Source organism: Crinia signifera, chromosome 6 (assembly GCF_055691185.1).
Source record: "Crinia signifera chromosome 6, ASM5569118v1, whole genome shotgun sequence".
In the NCBI taxonomy this organism is placed as follows: Eukaryota; Metazoa; Chordata; class Amphibia; order Anura; family Myobatrachidae; genus Crinia; species Crinia signifera.
Window position 1 is genome coordinate 260,771,750 of NC_139222.1, and position 23,312 is coordinate 260,795,061.

The following is a 23,312-nucleotide window of genomic DNA, read 5'->3' on the forward strand; positions in this document are numbered from 1 at the left end:
TTTTCTGAGTGATTTCTGCTGCAGCAGTAGTGCCACAGCAGGACTCCAAAAAGGTAAGGTAAAAGAAGTTCTTATATTTATATTGAATGATAAAAAAGCCGCCAAAGCCCTCCAAGTAGTACAGATCAGTGGTTGCACATAAATAAAGATCTCTATGTTCATTTTTCTATGAATAACATGTATAGAGAACCCTTATGTATAACCCTTATATTGTACCTTAACTTCTCGCTCTGCATCGAGGGTTCCGCCCACTTGTTCCTGTAACAGCGCATAGGCACGTTGCAGAGCTTGGTATTCCATGGTCAGCTGGCGGAACCTCAGCTCAGTCTCTTCTTTGGCCATGCCCTACGGTGTGTAGCGTGAGTTAGTGAATCATTAAACAACAAGATTTATCAGCCATATTATCTTTCTTATACGGCCCACACACATGCCAATATTAAGGCATTTTCTAAGCGACTTTTCTTAGTTTGTCAAAGTTGCTTAGCAAATGCCCCTACATCAATGTGTGTGTGGGGGGGGGGGGCTATAGCTACAGCAATGCGCGTCCCTGCGCGTCGCTGGCCGAGATTGATGTGCAGTGTCCATCAATCTCGGCATCGCCAGTAAATTCAGATTTAGGAGCTACAGCAACATAAGAACACATCACATATTAGTATGTAGTCTAAACTCTTCAGGATACAATATTTTACATAAAAGAGGATTTTAAATGGTCACTTGTCTTCCTTGGACACCAGGGGGCGCACATAAAAGCGCTCCAATCTTATCTCCACTACCAATCAGAATAATGATACGCCTGATGGGACTGGGCATTTATCCCTTTGGTAAAACAGTCTTCATTTGGTGCTCTATTAACAATTTTGATAATAATGTAAAATACGTATATAAAGGATGTAAGACTCACTGCTCAGACATTAGCTGCTCTCTCATAGACACTGCTGCAGTCTCCTCCGGGCTGGTCGTCTCAAGTGAGCAGTGGGCACAGCAGCAGCAGCATATCGTGGAGTAAGGCTGATATATTACAACTACAATCCCCGCTAAGGAAAACCATCTAGGGATTCCTTTAAAGAATTAGGGCGGTTGGTAGATCCAGCTTCAGGAAGATTTACTATAGCCTTCTAAGGACGAGGTTTAAAACGTCTGGATACTCATTGGAAGAAATTGAACTATTTCCCCTGATGAAGTCTATATTAGACGAAACGCGTTGGGACATTGTTTGAACTGTATAAAGAGTCGAATAAAGAACCTTCTTGGAAATCCAACGTTTTTGGTTTTATGAACTTTGGTTTTATGTCAGCTGCCCACCCAGTTCACGTACAAGGGCACCGCAAATCTGAGTCACCAGACAGTGACTTAGATGTGCGAACACTTTAGAAATCATTGGTGGTCGGTGACCATCGAATAATTTCAGCCCCGCACACAAGGCTGTGAATGGATGTTTATGCAAAACTTCCATTCACATTCATGCAGGGATATTCTTCGTGCGAGGGGGGGGGGGGGGGGCATTGTGCTGGTGGCGTTCAGCGTTTAGTTGACTTGCAAAGCTGAGAAATTCTCAGTGTTGTGAGTCAACCAGAATAACCTCCTAAATGCTAATAAAGTTAATTCATTGGTTGATCTTTTTAGTACTTGTGACACAATAAGTGGAATTTTATGATTTTATAATATTAATAATGTTTTTTTGGTACTCTTTACTTAGAAGGGCGCCCATCTCGGCCATCTCGGGCATTGAATGCACTAAAAAATCAGGTGCGATGCGACAGACGAGATGCCCGAGATTTCCCATAGGGAACAATGTTAAATGTCTCAATTGACATGATTTTCCTGTTTAATGCCTCAATTGACCCAATTTTTCCATAGGAAACAATCTTAAATGGGCCACAGAGCCCAAATAGGCACCCTGAAGTGAATAATGGCCACCCGAATTGTTAACGCCACCCCACGATCAACGGCAACCCGAAGCGTGGCGAGCGCAGCGAGCCCCGCGAGGGGACGTGGATACCTTCACAGGTATCCGCGTCCCCTCGCGGGCTTCACAGCTGTCCGTGTACCCTCGCGGGGCTCGCTGCGCTCGCCACGCTTCGGGCTCGGTGGCTCGCTGCGCTCGCCACACTTTCTATTCTCAACTCCACGCCGACGTGGATAGTGGGGGTATGAAAAGGTCGTAGGACGCGTACCGCCGCCCCTCGCGGGTTCGCTGCGCTCGCCACGCATCGGGTTGACGTTGATCGTGGGGTGGCGTTAACAATTCGGGTGGCCATTATACACTTCAGGGTGCCTATTTGGCCTCTGTGGCCCATTTAACATTGTTTCCTATGGAAAAACCGGGTCAATTGAGGCATTGAACAGGAAAATTGGGTCAATTGAGACATTTAACATTGTTCCCTATGGGAAATCTCGGGCATCTCGTCGGTTGATCGCACCTGATTTTTTAGTGCATTCAATGCCCGAGATGCCCAAGATTTTTTACTAACGATGCCCACGATCAAAATCGTGGGCGCCCTTCTAAGTAAAGAGTACCGTTTTTTTTAAGAATACATTATCTCTCTCTCTCTTCTCTCTCTCTCTCTCTCTCTCTCTCCTTCCTTATGTACAGTACATATAAACAGTAAAGGTAATTTCACTTAGAGCTGGGGTGTTTCACAAGCAGGTCATGGTATGTGGATAACCTTAATCAGGTAAACGGGTCAGTAATTATACCACCTGCTTCCACAAACAGAAATTCTGAAAGCATGACCTGTTGGGATAACGTGAGGGTCGAGATTGGGAACCAGTGGTCTAGATCAGTGGTTCTCAACCTCGGTCCACAAGGACCCCCATCAGTGCACGTTTTCCAGGTCTCCTTGGTGGTTTATCACTCTCCATGTTATCACTTTTCAAGGCTTAGTACATCTCGCCCTAAATTACATGACTTTACCTCTTCCACATCCTCATCAGGAGTGCAGGGCGTGCGGTCTGTCCGGTCCGTTTGATAGGAGATTGAAGAACCATCGGAATCCAGAGATGCTTCTTCGTCGTACCCGAAAAATGTTTCCACAACCGGCTACAAAGCAGAAAGCCAAAACGGAGACTGAATGATACTGTATCAAACCATTTCTGTGCATAAAGGAAAGTTTTCTTCATTGCCAGGAAGTTTACATGGGAATTGTAATGAACAGTGGACAGGTACTGTATCCTTTAAAGGAGTAAGTAAAGATATTTCTACTGTTTAGTACTAAGTAAGCAATGGATCACTAGCAAAGGTATGGACTGCCCGATACTTTCAGCTTTAAATTCAGTATGCAAAGATGCATCTAGAGAATGGAGCAGCTCCGGAATAAAAGTCCACTTGCATATACACCTCAAAATGGTATATACTGAAAGAGTGTGACTAGTGCTGTGTGGGCGTGGCCAGTAATGTGTGGGTGTGGTCAATGGTGTGCTGGTGTGGCTAGAGCCATGTAGGTGTTAAGGTGGCCATACACATGCAGATTTATCTTCTGATCTGTTTGGTTGGAACAAAATCCTGGTTATGGATGAGAGCAAATGACAGTTGACCATTTGCTTGGAAATGCTGGAAAACTGCCAAACTGTCACTCATCCATAACCATGTTTTTGTTCCAACCAGCCAGATCTGAAGATAAATCTTACTAGTGTATGAGCACCTTTACAATATCAGCCCCACTGTCTCCCTAAAAAGAAATGGCCTAATTATGTGATACAACTAGAAATTAAATTGATATTGGGCCTTTTTTATCTGGAGTCCTGGAGCTGTAGCTCCTTTCATTCCATTGTTAATCTAGCCCTGAAGTGGACATCTGCTACAGATGAGGCTACAAGGTGATTTTGAAAATGATAACTGCTACTATATAGCTGTTCTGTTTTAATAAAACAAATAAATATATTTAGTAGAATGTTATACATGCTGGCGGCCACTAGAGGGCACCCGATGGAACAATTCAAGTGTTGCTCCTTTCAGGCGGCTGACATTACTGTTATGTTGTTCCGTCATATTGAAGGGCTGGTAACTAATATGGGTGTTATGGCATTACAATAGGGTACGGCAGGTATGTGGCCCATCTCATTTTAAACCCATTGGGGTGCCTTGTGCAACATCATACAGTAAAGTAAATGACTGGACAGTTACATGTGTCACACATGTATAAGGTTGACAACAGAATAAAATACACTACTAGCATCTGGTGCGCCACTGCACGCAATGTGCTTGGAACTCGCACTTAGCAGAGACCGGAAGATTTGTTTCAAACCATTTGTTCTGAACACAAAACTCTCAACAATAAAAATGGAAAAGGATTTTACCTTAGGGAGTTTTGTCATTTTTTTCCGCTGCTTCCTAAATCTTAAAAGCTTTTCTCGGTCCTGCGGATAGAATTGATTGAGTCAGGAGACATTTTCCAATGTAAGGCTGGCATGAGAAATATAAGAGTCTCTTTGCTGGGTGCTTTCAGATGTATTAATGTTTTTATTCCTGAACTAAATGGAAAAAGGAACAAAGGATTTTTCAGGAAGAATAACTACCGAACGTCAGCTTTGGCCAAATATTTGCGACTCTGCGTTTTGTACATTATAAGGGTCATTCTAGTTATTTACGGAGAAGATCTGTTCTGAAACCAAAACCCAAAAGGGCATGAAAATAAAGGCAAGAGCATGGCACAGAGAAATGGAGACAGCCAAAAGCTCAATGTCGTCCCTGCAGGACCGGCGCCACCACTAGGCAAATCTAGGCATGGAGGCTGCAGGGGTGTCCGTGCCGGGTACCTGCGGCACTGTGTGATCTGGCGGCGGGGTCCCTGCAGTGATGCGCGCTATCCGGCAGCCAGGCGGCGGCGCGGGAAGCGCTGCTGGGTTTGAAAACATTCCGCATGCTGATTGGCTGAGATTCAGCCAATCAGCGTGTGGCGAGTTTTCAAACCCATCAGCGCTTCCCGCGCCGCCGCCTGGCTGCCGGATTGCGCGCATCACTGCAGGGACCCCGCCGCCAGGTCACACAGTGCCGCAGGTACCCCCCCCCCCCCCGTAGGCACCGGGGCGCCCCCCCCCCTCGCCTGGGGCGCTCCGGTGCCTTGCACCGGCCCTGCGTCCCTGAGGCATCAATTTAATAAAGTTTCTAAAAGTCCAAAGTGAGGGTGTTTCCCATAGCAACCAATCAAATTCTGTCTATCATTTTCTAGGAAGCAATAGAAGGAAGGATAGCTAGAATTTGATTGGTTGCTATGGAAAACATCCCCAGTTTTCAACATTTAGTAAATGTACCCGAGAGTTGGCGCTCAGGGGCAAAGCAAATAACCAAACAAGTAACTTTGCACATGGGTAGCGCCATGTAACAGCACAGGAGGGGCAGATGTAAGTTACAGATGGAGGCCCTCAGCCATACTGCCAGCTTGCCATGGTGATGTTTCTGGCGGACGGCGGAGGTGGGGACGCACGAACGTCTCACTCGCTCAAGCATCCCGCTCACGCGTCCCACTCAGCTGGGCGGCATCTGTATCCAGCGATTTAGATGTGATAGGGGTGTGTCTAAACGCAAATGTAAATGGCAGTGCTGAGAAACCAGGCATTTTAAAGCGGGGGCAGGGCTAAAATGGCCAGGAGCTCCACCCAATTTTTGTCAAGTATGATTTCTGGGCTACACGCAAAGCAGCCAGTATTTACCGAGCATGCCAAAGTAATAATGTATTTGCACCCCTTGTTGTATTGTCACATGGTTTGTTCCGGACACACAGTTACTTGATTTGTATTATTTGTTTCAGAATCAGCCTGTTACACTAGTTATTATCTTCAGGTGATCTGCAGCAGGAAGACTTGTATGTTTAGTGCTCTGAGTTCAGTGATGGTCACTAAGTTTATTTAAGGTCACATATAGAACTGTTTGTCTACCTGGTGTTTGGCAAACCAACACAACATGAAAGCTGTCCAGCTGCTGGAAATCTGATCAGTCTTTCCCAAGTTGCAAAGGAAGCACCTGTCAAAGTCATCTTCAGAGCAGATGTCATAGGAGCTACTCTAGACGAATCACTAAATGACTAATATGAGGTTACAGGTATACATCTTCTATAAAACGGGCATTCAAACAGGACTCAACAATGCAGAAAGGCCCTTATTCTGGTTCACTCACTCATTCCTTCTCAAATGGACAAAACCATGTGCACTGCAGGGGGGGGGGGGGGGGCAGATGTAACATGTACAGAGATTTGGGTGAGGTATTTTGTTTCTGTGCAGGGTAAATACTGTCTGCTTTATTTTTACACTGCAATATAGATCTCACTTTGAAGTAAAATCCCACCCAAATCTAATTCTCTCTGCACATGTTACATCTGCCCCACCTGCAGTGCACATGGTTTTGTCCATTTGGGAAGGAATTTGCCTTTGCGAGTGAACCAGAATAAGGGCCACTTCCTATAAACTTTTGTATCAATTCTGTTACAGAAGGCACGGGGTAACACCTGATTACCTGTGACAAGAGCTGGCCCACCTCCGGTATATATCAATTTAACATAATCTAGATAAAAAACTATTTAACTGTGCAGATTTTAAGCCCACATCACATAACATTGATACTTACAATGACGCTCTTGACATAACCGGCAGTTTCCAATGTCTAAAAGAAAAATATGAGGTTTCATTTTTAGAAGTGATGAGAATGGATTTAAAACAGTGTCCTTGTACACACATCGATTTGCTTTTGATTCGATGTTAGATTCAATTTTTTATTAGATATGGCATTAGATCTTGCCATTCGATTTGGCATTAGACCTGTACTTTTGCATTAGATATCGAATTCGATATACATTCATGGTACATTGTACACATTCGATTTACTAGATCGAATTCCATATTTCCTTGGCTGAACAGTAGATTTTTCTGTTCGATTTTGTGAAAATGGGAGCGTGCATCGAATCGAATGCAGATCGAAAGTGACACAAAAACCATTCGATTTCGTTTAGGATTCGATTCGATTTTGCTTCTATAAGCATAATCTAATTGAAAATCGGAAAAAAATTGATGCATGTGTACAGGGCTTTATAGTGACAGACAAGCAGTCACAGGAAAGGGAATGGTCATAAAGTCTGAATGTATACATGTCTCTATGAAATGTATCAGCTCAATCTCCATATCCCGCTCGGCCGAAACCTCTGTATGTCCCATCCCCCATGTTTCTGCTGTTTCCTGATAAGGATAATGCAATGTAGTATGCTGCTGACAGAGGGTGTGTTAAGTTGCAATGGGCATTTAGCCCAGGATTCACTATATAAGTGGCACGATCAATAATTATGTTCTTTGGAATACTGTACACTGTAGTCTACTGATACCATTAGAACGGCGCCACCTGGTGTTTTAAATGCCATGAAATACTAGAGAAGCCTTCAATGACTTGGCTGAACAACAATGCAAACATATGACATAATTTTACCCTGTATTTGCTAAAATAATTATTTTTCTCAGTGCAATGGTCATTTTACCAAAGTATTTGTATTTAATAGTTAAGCAACCCCAAATTATATGCTGTACCTTACTAGGCATTGTGAGTGTGCAACTAATTTTGCTATCAGCTCTTTCACAGGAATCGTTTACATTTAATACAAATTAGGTAACAACCCTGATGATCAAGTAAATTAGCTCGGAATTCATAACTACGAAAGGTTTCGAGGATCTGTGTCCTCACATTTGTCTGAGCCTGGAGCTATGTTCATCGTCCGGCTTACCTTGGATAGTTCGTCAATAATTATTTGTTGTTCACTAATTTGTAGCCTTAGAAAGTCAATTTCTCTCTCGTCACGACTTCGGTCCAGGTCATTCAAGGAGCTTGGTCTTCTAATGGTCCCAACCTTTTGCCTCTAAATAAGTTAAAATTGGATAAAATACAAAACCGTTATACATGAAAATATGATTTATTTGTAAAATTACATTTGTGTTCTCTCTTTTAGGATGAACACGTAAAATCCGCAGAAAGGGAATTTTCTGTAATGATATGGAATAGTGTGTGACGTGCCAGTGTTACGGTACATGAACTACTCACCATTTCTATGTTTTCTTGTGTTAAAAACTTTAACTTGTTGGACAAACGTCGTAATGAATGGGACAATTCCTCATTCTTCCGACTGAGCCGTTTGTTTTTGTCCAGGATAGGCTTATATTGACTCTCTGCTTCTCTTAAACGTTTTACCTGGAACATAAAACGATTGTCATTTTTAAAAAGAAAGTAATAGGCAGTTGTTTGGTCACTTTGTGCTGTCTGGAGACCCTGCTCTTTCTACTGCAAATCTCCCACACTGCAGCTTCCTGCAGTGCTTATTCCCACTGCTCACTTCACATTATAGCAAAGCATGCTCCATAATTACACACGTAGACAGGTCCCAGTCTCCCATAAAATGGACCATATATCTCCTAAAATGCTCTGTGCTGATGTTACCATCCCAACTCTCTTAATGACTACAGGAGTGGTTACTAGACTTTTTATTGCGTTAATACTATATGCCCTCCTAAGGTTCAGTTATGTTTTGAGGGACAGGATTTGCATCTGTTTGTCCACATATTTTATGATTGGATTGGAAGTCACAAGCACAGGTTTTGCCTATTTACGTTGACCTAAAATCATTTTAATTGGCTCTGGACCATCAACCCGAGGCCCCTCTACAAGTGCCCAATGGGACAGCACCCAGTTTGGGAACCTCTGGCATTAATGTTGTCCACTCACTTCAAAACTGGTGAAACCACATGCTCCAATCCCTTAATATAGTAATATGAACAGACAATTCACTGAACACTCAACACACATAAAGTCGTACAAATGAGTATAGGTGTGGATTGTACAATACAGTACAACACGTCGACAGTACACCCAATATAAGGGGGAAATTTATCATGCCTTCGAAATCGGGCAAGTGGGGGTGTGGCCTGGTACAACCAATCAAATTCTAGTTATAACATATTTATAAAATAATAGAAGGAGCTAAGGAAGGGAAAGATAAGCAGTTTCATGAAGATTGTTAGAGGCCGTCCTGGCCAACAGGAAAGTAGACAACTTAGTTGCCATCACTTCAGTTCCATATATCTCAATCACAATATGCATTACTAGATACAGAGGCGGAACTACCATTTGTGCAGCAGGTGCAGTGCACCGGGCCCTGAGGACTAAGGGGCCCACTGCTGCCCCTGTCACCCTCTTCCTGTCACCCAGTGTTTTTCCCTGTGACACTCTACCTCCCCCTACCTCTCTCTGTCACCCTCTGCCTCACCCTGTCACCCACTGCCGTTTTGCATATTGTGAACTTGGACTCACCACCTACATGTTCCACCACGGACTACATACTATGCAAGTCAGTGAAAGTACTTAAACACAGAGACCCAATACAGTAACATACATACCAGTTCGTTCCTCTCTTCAGACAGCAAAGCATTGCGGTCTTCTAATTTCCGGATAATTGCACTTAATTCTGCAATTTTTAGTTGGAATCGGCGCGCATCCTTTTCTTCCAACTGTTCCTGAAACAAAGATCCACTGCAAATAACTGGACATTGAAAACTATTGATAAGCACATTCAGTGCGAGAGAATCCCCAGAACTCTCTGACATCCACCAAGAATCGGACCTTTAAAGTAAAAGTGGAGCATATGAAAAATGAGGACACTAGGGGGAAAGGGGAGGTCGATGAAAGCACAAAGAAGCCACAGACATCAAATAAAACATTAAACCATTAGTTACTGATGTCTATAAAGGAAACTCTTTCTTCTGCTTTAAATAATGTCCATATCTTTGCCGCGTTACTCACCCAAAGACTTTTCTATTCTGCAACAGCAAAATGATTTTAAGATCAAATACAGCTGCCTCTAATGACAACTGGACCCAACAGACACGAATATCATAAAACCGGTGTTGGTTATGCGTTTGCTAGATATTGCTAGGCGGTGGCACACCCTTTATCCCAACGGTGGTAGACCGACTCCAAAATGCAGCTTTATAACTGTATCTGATTCCATCATACAACTGGTACAGGAGAGACTTTGGGTCAACAACCCGAATAATCAGGTTGTTTAGCTCGGTGATGTAAAGAAAACAAAATAAAGCAGCACGATGACAGCTGGCGACTCCGCGGCTTGACAGTGCCAAAATAACAAAGTGCCTTCGATTTCATTTAAACTTATTTAGCGAAATAAATAAGCAAAGCGCATGATACTAAAGCTTAGAAGAGATAGTAAAGATAAGCATGATTTGAGAGACAGAGCCACTGTAATTATAATGGATTCCACTTTGAACATTGACTTAGGAGAAGGACGACACAACAATTTACATTTTAGAAATGTGAAATCTGCGAAAAATACAGGAATACATTTGTTTTACACTGCATACACACAAGGGTATACCTCACAACTTCATGGGGTCGGGTATCAGGATTCAAGCGCATGACAGAGCGCTCCCAAATAAAGGGCGTGGCATCATACAAAGGGGGTGTGGCTTTGTGTGCATTACAACAGTGCCACGCCCTTGTTTTGACACTGGGGGCCATGGACAGCGCTTTGTGAGCTGCAGGCCACGCCCCCTTTGTATTGGTACTCTCAACTGCCTCCCTTCAATGCAGTACACTTCTGGCCCTGGGTGAGACTCAGGCCATTCCCCCCCCCCCCAAAAAAAAAGTGACTGTCCCTTGAAACTCTGGACAGTTGGGAGGTGTGCAAGAGGGGTAACACAGATATCAATGTAGTGGCTATAGCTGCTGCTTGGAAGGAATCAGCAGTGATAGTGCTGTATGGTAATGTAGCAGGAGGCATCTCTTGCAAGCAGTTGCCTCCTGTTGCAGTAATGATCCTACCCATGACTGGATTGCCCCACAGGTGTATAGGGAAAACCCCCAGTTGTTGCCCACCTCCTCCTCTAGAATTCAGGTTCCAGATTGTGCACTTGAATTATGAAATATACATGTTACATGGCCCTGGTGTATTTTCTACAGTGCATTCCTGGTATTAATCTGGCACATTACACAGCAGTATTTATCAAGGGGCCAAGACCATGCACTTTCTAGTGGTTATCTAAGCCTTTGTGGCAGATGGTCACACCTACAATCATGTTCTTCTACCACTTCATTCCCCCAGTGGACCCTTTATGCCCCAGTCCAATGGCAATGACCCACAGCCTCCTCCCACTCTGCGCACATAATCGCACAATCCATAATCTAGTTCAGAACTGTCCAGTGGCTGCTCTAGAGAAGGGGCTGCGGCACACTCCAAAACTCAAACAGGGGAGCAACATCAACTGTCATTGAGTTATTTTGGAATGGCAGTTGGTGGCAGTGGTTGTGGCTCTTTGAATTTTGTATCGTGCTGCGGCCCTCACCTGGCGTCAAAAGTATGGGAGACTTCTCTGCAAATCAATAGATCTTCTTCTAGCTTTCAGCTGTTAAAAATGGAATCCACTGACAGCAATATATAAGCACTTAGGGTACATATTTACTAACGTGCAGTTTGTCGAAGTCTCAGATCATCAACCAGATTTGTTTAGCATTTATTTCTGTTGCTGATTTAAACTGATTGGTCAAAACCACTGACTTTTGGTGGCTTTGACAAACTGTTCCTTAGTAAATATATCCTAGTAGTCTCACTCAAAGCATGTTCCAGCTACAGAAAAGCAATTAGGATTAATCTGCAATGTTTTGTTCACGCATGTAGCATCAATTATATATATAAATATATGGCCAGGTTAAGAAATACACATCACATAAATGTCAGGAAATAGTATTTCTCATCAATGTGCCTGCGTAAGCGACACTGTGTAGGGTAACCTGTTTTAGCGTAAAAGATTTTTCAGTTAAATTAAATAATTGCTTAGATTAAATAAAATGTGTTCGCCATCTGTAACAGTTGCTTTTCCTGTTTACGGCAAGAAGTTTTTGTCAATTAACTATGGCCAAATTATATATTTTTTTAATATAGTTTGCAGCCTTCTGCAAATAACAAGGGATAGGAAAAAAGCATTCTTAAATTAAAAAAAGATAAGGGGCAGAATGTACTGCCACCCGAGTCCGGCAGCGGTGTGGGATGACGGCCAAACTCACTTTTTTTTTTTAAAGGGGCAATCCCTTACAAACAATGGTGGCTCCAGAGGGGGAGCTGCAGCACAGTTCAAAATTCAAATAAGGGAGTCACACCCACTGCCAGTAAGTCAGTTTGGAATGGCAGTTGGAGTGTCTCTCCTATTTGAATTTTGAACTGTACTGCAGCCCCACCTCTGGAGCCGCCACTGCTTACAAGGTATGGTTTTGCTTGTAAGTGATTGCCCCTTAAAAAAAAAAAATTCGAGGTTGGCCGGGATCTCTCACGGTTGCCAGTCTTTGGCGTCATTAAATCCGGCCCAAGATATGTATGATTTCATTTTGATCACTTGGATACTATGTACATTTGCATGTACAAAAAAAGAAATAAACAAATAAATATATAGAAAATGACGGACTACAACATACTCATGAGAATTCTTGAAACAAAAATAATTAGTAAATTTTATGAATTGCTTTTTTAAATTGCGTCCAACGTTAAAATGAGAACTAAGTGAGACTTAAAGAGGCCATTACACTACAGAGAACGGCATGGCTAGTAAGCAACCAAGGGCACGTCTGCTTTATCAGCTTCATGGATTCTTAGCCAGCGTAAAATATTCTTACAGGGCTCCCAGAATGATCTGAAGCTTCTCCTGCACCACTTGCATTAGGAAGTTCTCTCTTTGGGCTGCCAAGATGGCGGTCAGATTCTTTGAACTGGATAAGTTGTTCGTCTAAAGCTTCCTTTTGGAGTTGCAGTCTTTGAGCATGCCCGGCTTGCACACCTAACTCTTTCTCCAGCATGTAGACTGATCTGTCTTTAAATTTAATTTCATCCATCTACAAGGAGAACAAAAGAAACGTCACTTTTCGGGTCGCTTATGACTGTGCTGGGTGGTCTTAGTGTTCTGTGAAGCCTCTTATAGGGCCAGATTCTCTAAGCTTCAAAAGTGATAAAAGGGAGAGTGATAAGCAGCCAGCCAATCAGCTCCTACCTGCCATGTCACAGACTGTGTTTGAAAAATGTCAGACAGGAGCGCTGATTGGCTGGCTGTTTATCACTCTCCATTTTATCCATTTTGAAGCTTAGAGAATCTGGCCCACAGACTGCATATTACTATGTAATAATAATAATAATAATAATAATAATAATGATATTTATATAGCACTTTTCTCCCAATAGGACTCAAAGTGCTTCACCATTGTCTTTACAGCTCAAAATACAAAACAAGCTTAACAGTAGATATCATTAAAATGCTTGAGTAAATAGGTATGTTTTTAGTCTATTTTTAACGGATTCTACAGTGTGCGCTTCTCGCCCTGTGCAAGTAAGAGAGTTCCATAGAGTTGGAGCAACAAAGTTGAAAGCTCAACCCCCAGATGAATTCATGGAAATTCTGGGTACTGTTAGTAGTCCTTCTTCAGTGGATCGTAGTAATCGAGTAGGACAGTAAGGAATCAGCAGCTGCTGCAGGTACCTTGGGCCCTGGTCATGTAGGGCCTTGAAAGTGAGTAAGCCAATCTTGAAAACTATTCGCCATTTTACAGGTAGCCAGTGAAGGGAGTAGAGAATGGGAGCTATGTGGCAGGAGCGGGGATGGTTAGTTAATAGTCTGGCGGCTGCATTTTGTACCCTCTGCAAGCGGTGCAATTCTTTTGCTGGAAGATCCAGGTAGAGAGCATTGCAGTAGTCTAGTCGTGATGATATAAATGCATGTATGACTTTAGGCAGGTCTTCTGAGGGAATTAAGTACTTGATTCTGGCTATATTTCTTAGATGATAGAATTAGGATTTGATTGTGGCTGACACCTGATGTTTAAGTGTCAGGCCACTATCCAGGACCACACCAAGATTCCGCACATGATCAGAGTTTTTTAGTGCTGTGCCCCGTAGCATAAGACCTGTCAGTTGGCTATGCTGCCATCTGGTCCTGTGGTTTATCATCAGGACTTATGTTTTATCTGGGTTCACTCTCAGCCAACTGGCACTCATCCACTCCTGGAGCTCAGCTAGGCAGCCATTTAAGGTTGTTATTGTGTTATCAGTGCCTGGAGCAAAGGACAGGTACAGTTGTGTATCATCTGCATAGCAGTGGTAGACCAGGCCATGACGTCTGATTATGTCACCCAGTGGTAGCATGTATACTGCAAAAAGCATGGGAGAGAGTATATAACCCTGTGGGACACCACAAGACACCGGCACTGGTGGTGAAGAGTATACTCCCGATGAAACTCTGTGACCTGCCAGCGAGAAATGATTTGAACCAGCTAAGGACTGTGCCACCCAGACCACAGAAATTTTTCAGGCGGTCAATTAGAATCCCATGGTCAACGGTGTCAAATGCTGCAGAGAGGATCATTGAGCACACATACCAGAGCTGTTTCTGTGCTACAGTATGTCTTCTCCTGAATCCTGACTGGAATGGATCATAAAGGTCATGGGTTGACGGGTGGGTCTCTAGTAGAGTTGCAAGACATGCATAGCTTACTGTTCCTCCGACCTTGTCTGGATATAAGGTGGATGGCTAAACTGGATGATTACTGTCTAGATCCGTTGGAATTTGAAAAGGTCCAGCCAATCAGCATTCAGGACAAGCTAGCAGATCTCGAAGGACAGTGGGAGATCTGACAAACCTTCAATAAAGCAGGAGCTGATTAGTTGCTTCTCCACTTTATTTCTCAAGTGTGTGTGTGTGTGTGTGTGCGGGGGGTGGGGTGGGGGGTAGATGTACTGTATCAAAAGTTAGATGTTGTCCTAAGTAGCAAAGCACATTTCAACTGTTAATTTATAGACTGAGCTAAATAAATGAAAGTTAAGCTATTGGTTGCTATAAGCAATTTACCAAAAGCAACCAATCAGCTTCAGTCATCAAAGAGTTGATACATCACCCCTAATAGGTGTGATACATCTACCTTCCAGTGTAGTTTGACAATTATTGCTGATGATATATATACACAGGTTGAGTATCCCTTATCCGAAATGCTCGGGACCACGAGCATTCCGCATAAGGGATTTTTACGGTTTTTGGAATGTTTTTTTTTTTTACATACTTGTCCCCTGGTGGGTCCATGGAGTCCTCCGGCATCCACGGCAGGCCTTCAGCTTCATCTACGACGTCTCCAGCGGTCCCAGGAGTGCATTCCGTGAGTTCCCAGGCGTACTGGTGACGTCACCGGTGCGCCTGAGAACTCGCGCAATGCACTCCTGGGACCGCTGGAGACGCCGGAGATGAAGCTGAAGGGCCGCCACGGACGCCGGGGGACTAGGTAAGTATAAAAAAAGGGTCGGGGGGGGGGGGAATAAATTTGAACTATTCCAGAAAAAAACATGTTTTTTGGAATAATTCGGATAACGGATATCAGAAAACGGGATACTCAACCTGTATATATATAAAATATATATATATATATTTTTTTTTTTGGGGGGGGGGGGGTGTGCTCACATGTGGGTCATTTTGTCTATGTTCATAAGCTTATGCTTTTGCTCAGATTTACCACCGGTCAAGCCACCATGTCTGTATTGTGACCATCAGGCATAGACCTAAAAGTTAGATGAAGAACAATTCCCTTCATACTGGTTCCAGGAGCCATTTCAAAAAGTATTTTAACGGTCAGATCTATGAGTGACTCCCTAAACCACCTCTGTTCATCATAGTGAATTGGACAATGACTCAGCAGTGGTAATGGGATAATAAATCCCTTAATAATAAAGGGATAATAAATGTACATTGGAGCTGATCGACAATAAATGAGGGAAGGGAAAACAATCAAAACTGAGTATTTTATTGTTTGTCCAAACCCCTCCTGATCCTTCTGTCTAACTCATTCTGAGTTGAGAGGAAAAAAAAAGCATAAAACAAAATAACTTTGTATATTGGCGGAACCATTCCGCACTTGCTGCTCCCCATGTTGATGAACACAGTGCAGTAGGGACAGAAAACCATTCGGAATCAGCACGGTAAACAGGTATGAATTGGGCCTTATATGTATTCTGCCAGTGATGCCTACCTACAGTTTGGCAACAATCCACAGTTTTCTGTATCACAGTTCAAACCAACAATTAAGAAGGAAAAAACTCTTAGAAAGCAGATGGTGGTGAGGTGGGCAAAAGGGGAGGGGGGGGGGGACGATGACAAATGTTGCTCCTTTAATCATTGTCATGTCTGGTGATGGAGTACTGTACATTTTGATGGTTAAACACAGGTAGAAAACCAGAATACAGCGTCACATTTTCTTCAATTCCCCGAGGACCCTGGATATTATTAAGTCATTCTATTTCTATTTTCAGCGTATGTTCTGATAATAACTGGGCAGTGTACACTAGTTAAGGTTTAAAATTTTTAAGAAAATGGTACAACTAGGGTGGCCAATCCCGGGATCGGGATTGGCAGGATCCCGGGATTTGGCCCCCAAAACGCAGTCTAATGCCGGGTAGCGTCTGAGCATCGCTCAGATGCTGCCCGACTTCTCCCGGCAGCACTGCGCAGCGTGACGAGATCAGAGGTCACGCTGCGCAGGCAGAGGTCGCGCCCGGCAATGTGATGCCGCGCCGCCCGCCCAGCCAGCAAGCCCGCCCGCCCAGCCAGCTATGAACCCGCCCGCCCAGCCAGCTATGAACCCGCCCAGCAAGCCCACTCGCCCGCCCAGCCAGCAAGCCTACCCGCCCGCCCAGCCAGCTATAAACCCGCCCAGCAAGCCCACTCGCCCGCCCAGCCAGCAAGCCTACCCGCCCGCCCAGCCAGCGCGAAGCCAGCCAGCATGCCAGCACGCCAGCCCGCACCATGGACAACTCCTGGCAACCCTGCTGCACCCTCAAATGAAGGTAAATGTGGGGCAGCTAGGGTGTCTTTTTATTAGGAAAGCCAATCCCGGGAATCCCGGGATTGAGCATTTTTCAATCCCGAATCCCGGGATTGAAAAAATGCCCCGGGATTGGCTTCCCTAGGTACAACGCCTTTCAATGAATGGTTTTATTTATATTAACACTTTAACAAAACATTTGTTGAATTCATTATTGTCAACAGATTCCAACCGCAATAAAATGGTGTAATTAAGTGACATGGCGTAGCCCAGGTATCAGCAAATCACTGACTATGCCTAACATTCATCCAGTATGCAAAGTACAACAGTCAGGATGGTCTCTCTACTAATAAGACTGTCCACTAGCCTCCAAACTTTCAAGCGTTCCCTGAAAACTCACGTCTTCAGGCAAGCTTATCATATTTAAGTTCTACACGCATAACCCTCTGAGGCACTTATGTATTATATAGCTTCCCTTCTGGACCTGTAACTTGGTGGGACTGCTATGCTATTACTGGTGCCTGTCCTTGTGTTTCCCTCCTACGTCCCTATAGATTGTAATCTTGCAGCAGGGCCCTCTAACCCCCAAGTCTGTCTGTTGTTACCCAGTTTGTTTTATCACTGTCTACTATTGTAAAGCGCAACGGAATCTGCTGCACTATATAAGAAATAAAGACAGCTGGAGAGCATTGATATCCTTAAAAATCTGAGTGTTGACCATGTAAATGTCAACCTTAAGCTTGTGTCGACCTTCTGTCACTGTTGACCTGATCCACATACCATGATCTGTCCCATATGTGTCTCCACCTGCCGCTGCAGCTCGGCTTTCTTATGGAGCACGTCGACACTTTGCGGTGTCAGAATCTCCACCTATAATAAATACATGCAGCCAGTGGCGTAGCTACAGGGGTCGCAGCGGTCGCACCTGCGACCGGGCCCCTGAGCCAGGGGGGCCCAGCCCCCGCCACTGTCCGGCCTGGTTACTCAGAGGTCATACCTCCGCTCCGAGTCCTCATCTCAGCTCTCACTAGGCTGCCGGCAGCACTGCAATAGCTGCCGGTGCGCCTATGTTTCCAGCCACCAGCCAGTCAGCTACGGCTGCCCCTGCCTTCCCCTGCACACAGAGACAGACGCTAGAAGTCATAATTCACCTCTAGCGTCTGACAGGAAGCGCAGCTCTGAACTTCCTGGTAACGCGGCTGCAGAGCTGTGCTCCCTGTCAGAGACGCTGGAAGTGAAAAATGACTCTAGCGTCTGTCTCTCTCTGCGCAGGGTAAGGCAGGGGCAGCAACAGCAGCGTACGGGCGGGTGGCTGGGGTGGGCACATACGTATTAACCCCTTGGCAACGAGCTAGAACCCCTGGCAACGGGAATAAACCCCCCTTGGCAACGAGCATTAACCCCTGATAAAAAAAATTTAACCACTTGGCAACATCCAATAACCCCTGGCAACACATATTAACCCCTTGGCAACGAGCAAGAACCCATGGCAACGGACATTAACCCCCCTTGGCAATGATGTATTAAAATATAAACAGACCGAGATTTTAATTTTGTTGTATGTAGGGGGGCCCCAAGGTGACCTTTCGCACCAGGGCCCATGAACCCTTAGCTACGCCCCTGCCTGCAGCTGTGGCCATACATACTACTCACTGATGCTGATACCCTCCAGAAGGTGAGGTTACATATGTGCACAACAGCGGTGATCAGCCATCGCTATAGTAAGGCTGATCAATACTATAGAGCCACTGGTGTTTACACCTCTGGTTCCAGAATACTTCTCCCCAGGAGCTTTGTGGAGAGGCTCATGAAAATTAGATGGTGCTCCCATCCCACTGGAAGGACAAGCAAGTCTGCTGAAGCCAGTGATACCCTTCGGACCTCCACGCATCCATCTCTGAAAGTGGGATGTCCAGGGAGGTTGATGATGCAATTCGCACTGAATCACATCATTGAATAGCAGGGGGCAGGACCACAATGATGTGATCACAAATTCACGCACCCAAGCAACCCCCCCATGGTGAGGCTGCATTTTCCCACTTGGGCAGCCAGAAAGTCGGTAAGTAAGGGCTACACTGTGACTGGCAGTGACTATTGGAAGTGCTACTGTACCTGGCACTCACCCACAGTACAAGCAGTCCCATTGGGAGGTGTTTCCTCCCTCTGGGACTGCCAGACCGGACTGTGATAAACAGGGAGCTGTCTCCCTGTAGGAAGCCACTCCCTGCCTAACGGACACCCCAGCTGACGTCTATGGGCTGCAGCAGATGCAGTCCATAGAAGCCAGAGTCTTGCGCATGTGCATTCCCCACAGCCAGTTATTTGTATGCCCTGTTCCCGGTGCCTGCAAGATCCACTGTGCAGGTGCTGTCACCAGACTATCCGGGACTCTCCTCTTCTCCTACTGCAGACGGCACAGGCAGCGGCAGCCCCCCTCATCAAAAGAGGTAGGAGCTGCTCCTCTTATATCCAGAAACAAATCCAATGTGAACAAGTGCAAATCGCTTTGTGCGCTTCCCTCTTACTTTACATATTAGGGGCTTTAGTATACTTTCCCTCATTTCTTACTTTCTAGGATTTAACCTAAAAATCCTGATCCCTTGAAAGTATAAAAAGGAGGATTAGCCGAAAATAACTAGACGGAGAGGAATAGAACGTGTACAGTGTATTTATTAGCAATGTATTCATTAAGCATCAATGTAATCACAGTGACACTGCGCTGGGTCTTAGACAATGCGCACAATGCAGCGCATCCCCTGATTAATAAAATCCGGTTTCAGGCAAATGAAATGGATTTGGGGTCACACAGGGATCACTCTGTGAAGTTTTAGTACTAAGCAGCTTAAAGCTGCACATAATGAAATAGAATATAATATGCTGCAGAGAAACAGCGTGCCAGGATAACAGGAGATCTGCCGCTCGCTGGGTGAACACATTGTGCAGGAACAAGGACCAGTGAGCTGGAGGTTATTATATGGGACGCTCCATCCTAATGGTCACTGCAGACTAGGGCAATGAGTGTAGGGTTAGTAGTCTTCCACGGTGAGAGGGGAAGGGCACCGCTGACTGGTTCACAGTCATTAGGTCGACAAGAGCAAAATGTCGAAATGCATTAGGTTGACATGGTTAAAAGGTCGACATGGGCGGAATATCGACATGGATAAAGATCGACATGAGTATTTTTAGAACCGATTTGTTCATACAGTGGGCATGGAGGGATAATAAAATAGTATTTCTAGCGCAGCGAGGCGCCGTGCCCGGGGCATGGCGAGCGCGAGCCAGGCGAGTGGATGCGGTACACTTATACGGTGTATGTCAACCTATGTTGACATACACACCAAAGACCGTGAAACTCATTACGACACCTTACCATGTTGACCTTTTCATGTCAACATTTGCTTGTGTCAACTTTTTGACCATGTGGATCTAACGAATCTTGACCTAATGCCTGCCAACCAATAGCAGTCGACCTAGTGATTGTCGACATAGACAGTGTCGACCTAATGGCCCATACCCGGCACAGTGTTGGGTTGCAGGGTAATATATGTGGCCCTCGAAGGGGTTTCACCAGGCCCCCCTGATTAATGTACTCTAGTATAGTCTCCATTATGACCCTGATGTCACAAGTTAGATCCAGTGATGTCACAAGTTAGACCCAGTGATGTACAGATTTATTGTCTGGTTAGAACAAAAACCTGCTAATGGATGAAAGTAAATGACAGTTGCACATTTGCTTTGAAATGCTGGAAAACTGCCAAAAACTGTCATTTAGATACTACCAGGTGTTCGTTCCAACCAGCCAGATCTGACATCCATCTGTAGATGTATGGCCAGCTTAACCCAGTGCTGCGTCTTGTGGAACCATAAGCCAAATCATGGAAAATAGAACTCTGTTCACCATTGGTCAATCACTGATAAAACGGCAGGTCATGGGGAGAGGGTTACTGAGTTTTCCACCTGCATATTATGTTACTTGATGACTTTTACATGAAAAACTGTAACTACTGAAAGGCGTTGTAGTTAATATGCCAACAGTTGAGATAACAGCAGTCAGGATGCCGACACCAAGATCCCGACTGCCGACATTACTGCCAGCTGGAATACCAGCACACAGGGTCTATTCTCCCTCATGGGGGTCCACAACCCCATAGAGTGGGAGTAGAACCTTGTGGCAAGCAAATTTGTGCCCCCGCCCACTGCTGCTGGCATTCCGATGGGAGGGATCGCGACTTTCAGGAAATCATACTGAACCCGATTCTGTATCGCCAGTGGTGTGCTGGGCCGGTCCAGCCTGGTGGCACACAGAGACTTGCCTGCTTTTCCAGGGTATTGGGTTCGCCACCTGATTTTTGGAGGCATCCCACACATTCCAGGTGGGTAGGCAAGTATGCCACTGTTAAGTCAATTCTTAAAATGTAACTTAAAATTCGAAAATTCCTGTGGTCGACTATATGATCCCAACCCGTTGCACTGCAGGTGGGGCAGATGTAACATGTGCAGAGAGAGTTAGATTTGTGTGAGTTATTTTGTTTCTTTCTGCTCTATTCTTAAGGTGCCCGCACACAGTTAGATTTTTTAAATGATATGGCCATTTCCGACCAATTGTTTAAAAACTTACCATGTGTGAGCATGAAAACAATCCAATGCAAGTGCCCACGGGTCATACATCGAGTCTGCCGATCCCTTCAGCCGGCGGAAAGATGAACCGGCCATTGTGCACGATTTGGCCACATCGTTCAGTGTATAGGCATGATGAATTATGTGACACTGATGTGGTTTGCAGGATTAGGGGGGTCATTAAATGACCCATCTAACCCTCTGATCATTTACTTGGTTGTTCTGTGTGTGGGCATAATCAGGGGTGTTCGGGATTTCAAAGGGAAATCGGATAGACATTGAATTGAACCCAATATCTATTCGTGTGTGGGCACCTTTACACTGCGATTTAGATTTTTCAGTTCAAAGACACCAAACCCAAATCTAATTCTCTCTGCACATGTAACATCTGCCCCACCTGCAATGCAGCATGGTTTTGCCTATTTTGAGAACAAATTTGCCCAACGGCTGTCCTCCTGCAGGGCCGCCAAATTTAGAATACCTTACATCCCACCCATAGGGCCCGATTCACCGGTGATCGGCCCCCAGTGTATTCCCACTGGGGACCAACGGACGTCAGCGCCCGCCCCATCTTCGACGGACACTGAAGGTAATAAAAGTTCAGACTGACTTTTATTTTCAAAGGGGAAAATATCATTCACTGGTCGGCGACCATTGAATGATTTTTCTCTCCCCTTCGGCTGCATGCGAGGCAGGGATGTGTTCGCATACGGAGGGGATTCGGCAGGGAGACCGCTGCTTAGTAAATGGTATTGAATCACCCCATGGTGTGCAACTGTAACTTTGCTTCTAGCTAGTGCCGGCTGAGCTATTAACCCCACTGCACACCACTGCACTGTGCCACATGCAAAATAGCTTGTGCTACAGAACAGGACATAAATACGTATAAATACGTAAAGTGGACATGGCTGCTTTTTGCTTTTCCTTCTCAATTTGGCAGGGTAGGGGGAATCCAGCTAAGCTTTTTTTTGGGATGCCTATTGCACTGTATACTGGAAAGCACATCTATACAAAACTACTTTTGAAAAAAAAACATAATTTACAACATTATAATCTAAAAGCTGACATTTGAACGTATAGGGGGAAATTTACTAAGATGTGTAATCTACTTCACATGTGATGTTGCTATGGGAAACAATCAGATTATTTCTACTAGAGGCTGCTAAATAAATAAGAAGTAGATTCTGATTGGTTGCCCATAGCAACACATGTGCAGTAGAATACACATCTTAGTAAATTTCCCCCACAATATCATTCTTGCTTACCCTCCCGGAATGGCCGGGAGGATCCAGAAAATTTGATCCTTCTCCAGGCCCTCGGGAAGTGGGCAAATTCCCCATATTCCCTCCAGCCTCCTTCAACACCCTTGGGTTGGGTCTACGAGTACGGGGTCATGATGACGAAAATCGTATAGCGGCATTTCACAGTGGGGGGGCGTAGCCACAATGATGCGATCGCAATGGCCATGCCCCCAAATGAGTCTCATTGGGTTAGTCCCGCCTCCGACTCCACCCCATTCCCCGCTACAGATGCCGGCCACACCCCCTGCTTCTTCTAGCTGGCTGTCCTCTCCCTGAGATGAAATTATGGCTTCTGCAATGTACTGTACTTTCACTTTGAGCTGTGACAGTTTTTATCCCACAAACTCTCCACCCCACCCCCAGTCCCTATCTGCTCCTACCTCCAATCTCTGTCCTCACAGCTCCCTCTTTCCATATCAAGCAAGTTTGAAACAGATCAGTGTCCCTGCAATAATTGCGTTCACCCTCTGTTAAATAGTGATTTGGCCCATTAAGTGGTCACTGGTGGTATTTCCCCTCATAGAGTTGAGCGGCCAAAATCAGACCTGATTGCATGGGGAGAAGGAGATGTC

At 44.9% G+C, this 23,312-nt stretch overlaps 1 protein-coding gene across 9 annotated transcripts in view; it reads right to left on the reverse strand.

The window, feature by feature from the left end:
- The window catches only part of JAKMIP3 (Janus kinase and microtubule interacting protein 3), a 144,179-nt gene that overhangs the window by 48,098 nt on the left and 72,769 nt on the right, over nt 1–23,312 (reverse strand). For 4 of the 9 annotated variants that reach the window (XR_014444631.1, XM_083149457.1, XM_083149458.1 and 1 more), the window contains exons 4-11: nt 12,647–12,862; nt 9,364–9,480; nt 8,015–8,161; nt 7,701–7,832; nt 6,560–6,595; nt 4,297–4,356; nt 2,915–3,040; nt 217–345 (exon numbers count right to left, since the gene is read on the reverse strand). Coding sequence is in view for 8 of the 9 variants with exons in the window: in XM_083149457.1 (XP_083005583.1) it covers nt 217–345; nt 2,915–3,040; nt 4,297–4,356; nt 6,560–6,595; nt 7,701–7,832; nt 8,015–8,161; nt 9,364–9,480; nt 12,647–12,862 (963 nt within the window). In the remaining variant the exon portion in view is untranslated. The remainder of the gene's footprint in view (nt 1–216; nt 346–2,914; nt 3,041–4,296; nt 4,357–6,559; nt 6,596–7,700; nt 7,833–8,014; nt 8,162–9,363; nt 9,481–12,646; nt 12,863–23,312) is intronic. The other 5 variants (XM_083149460.1, XM_083149459.1, XM_083149462.1 and 2 more) reach the window with 3 other exon arrangements.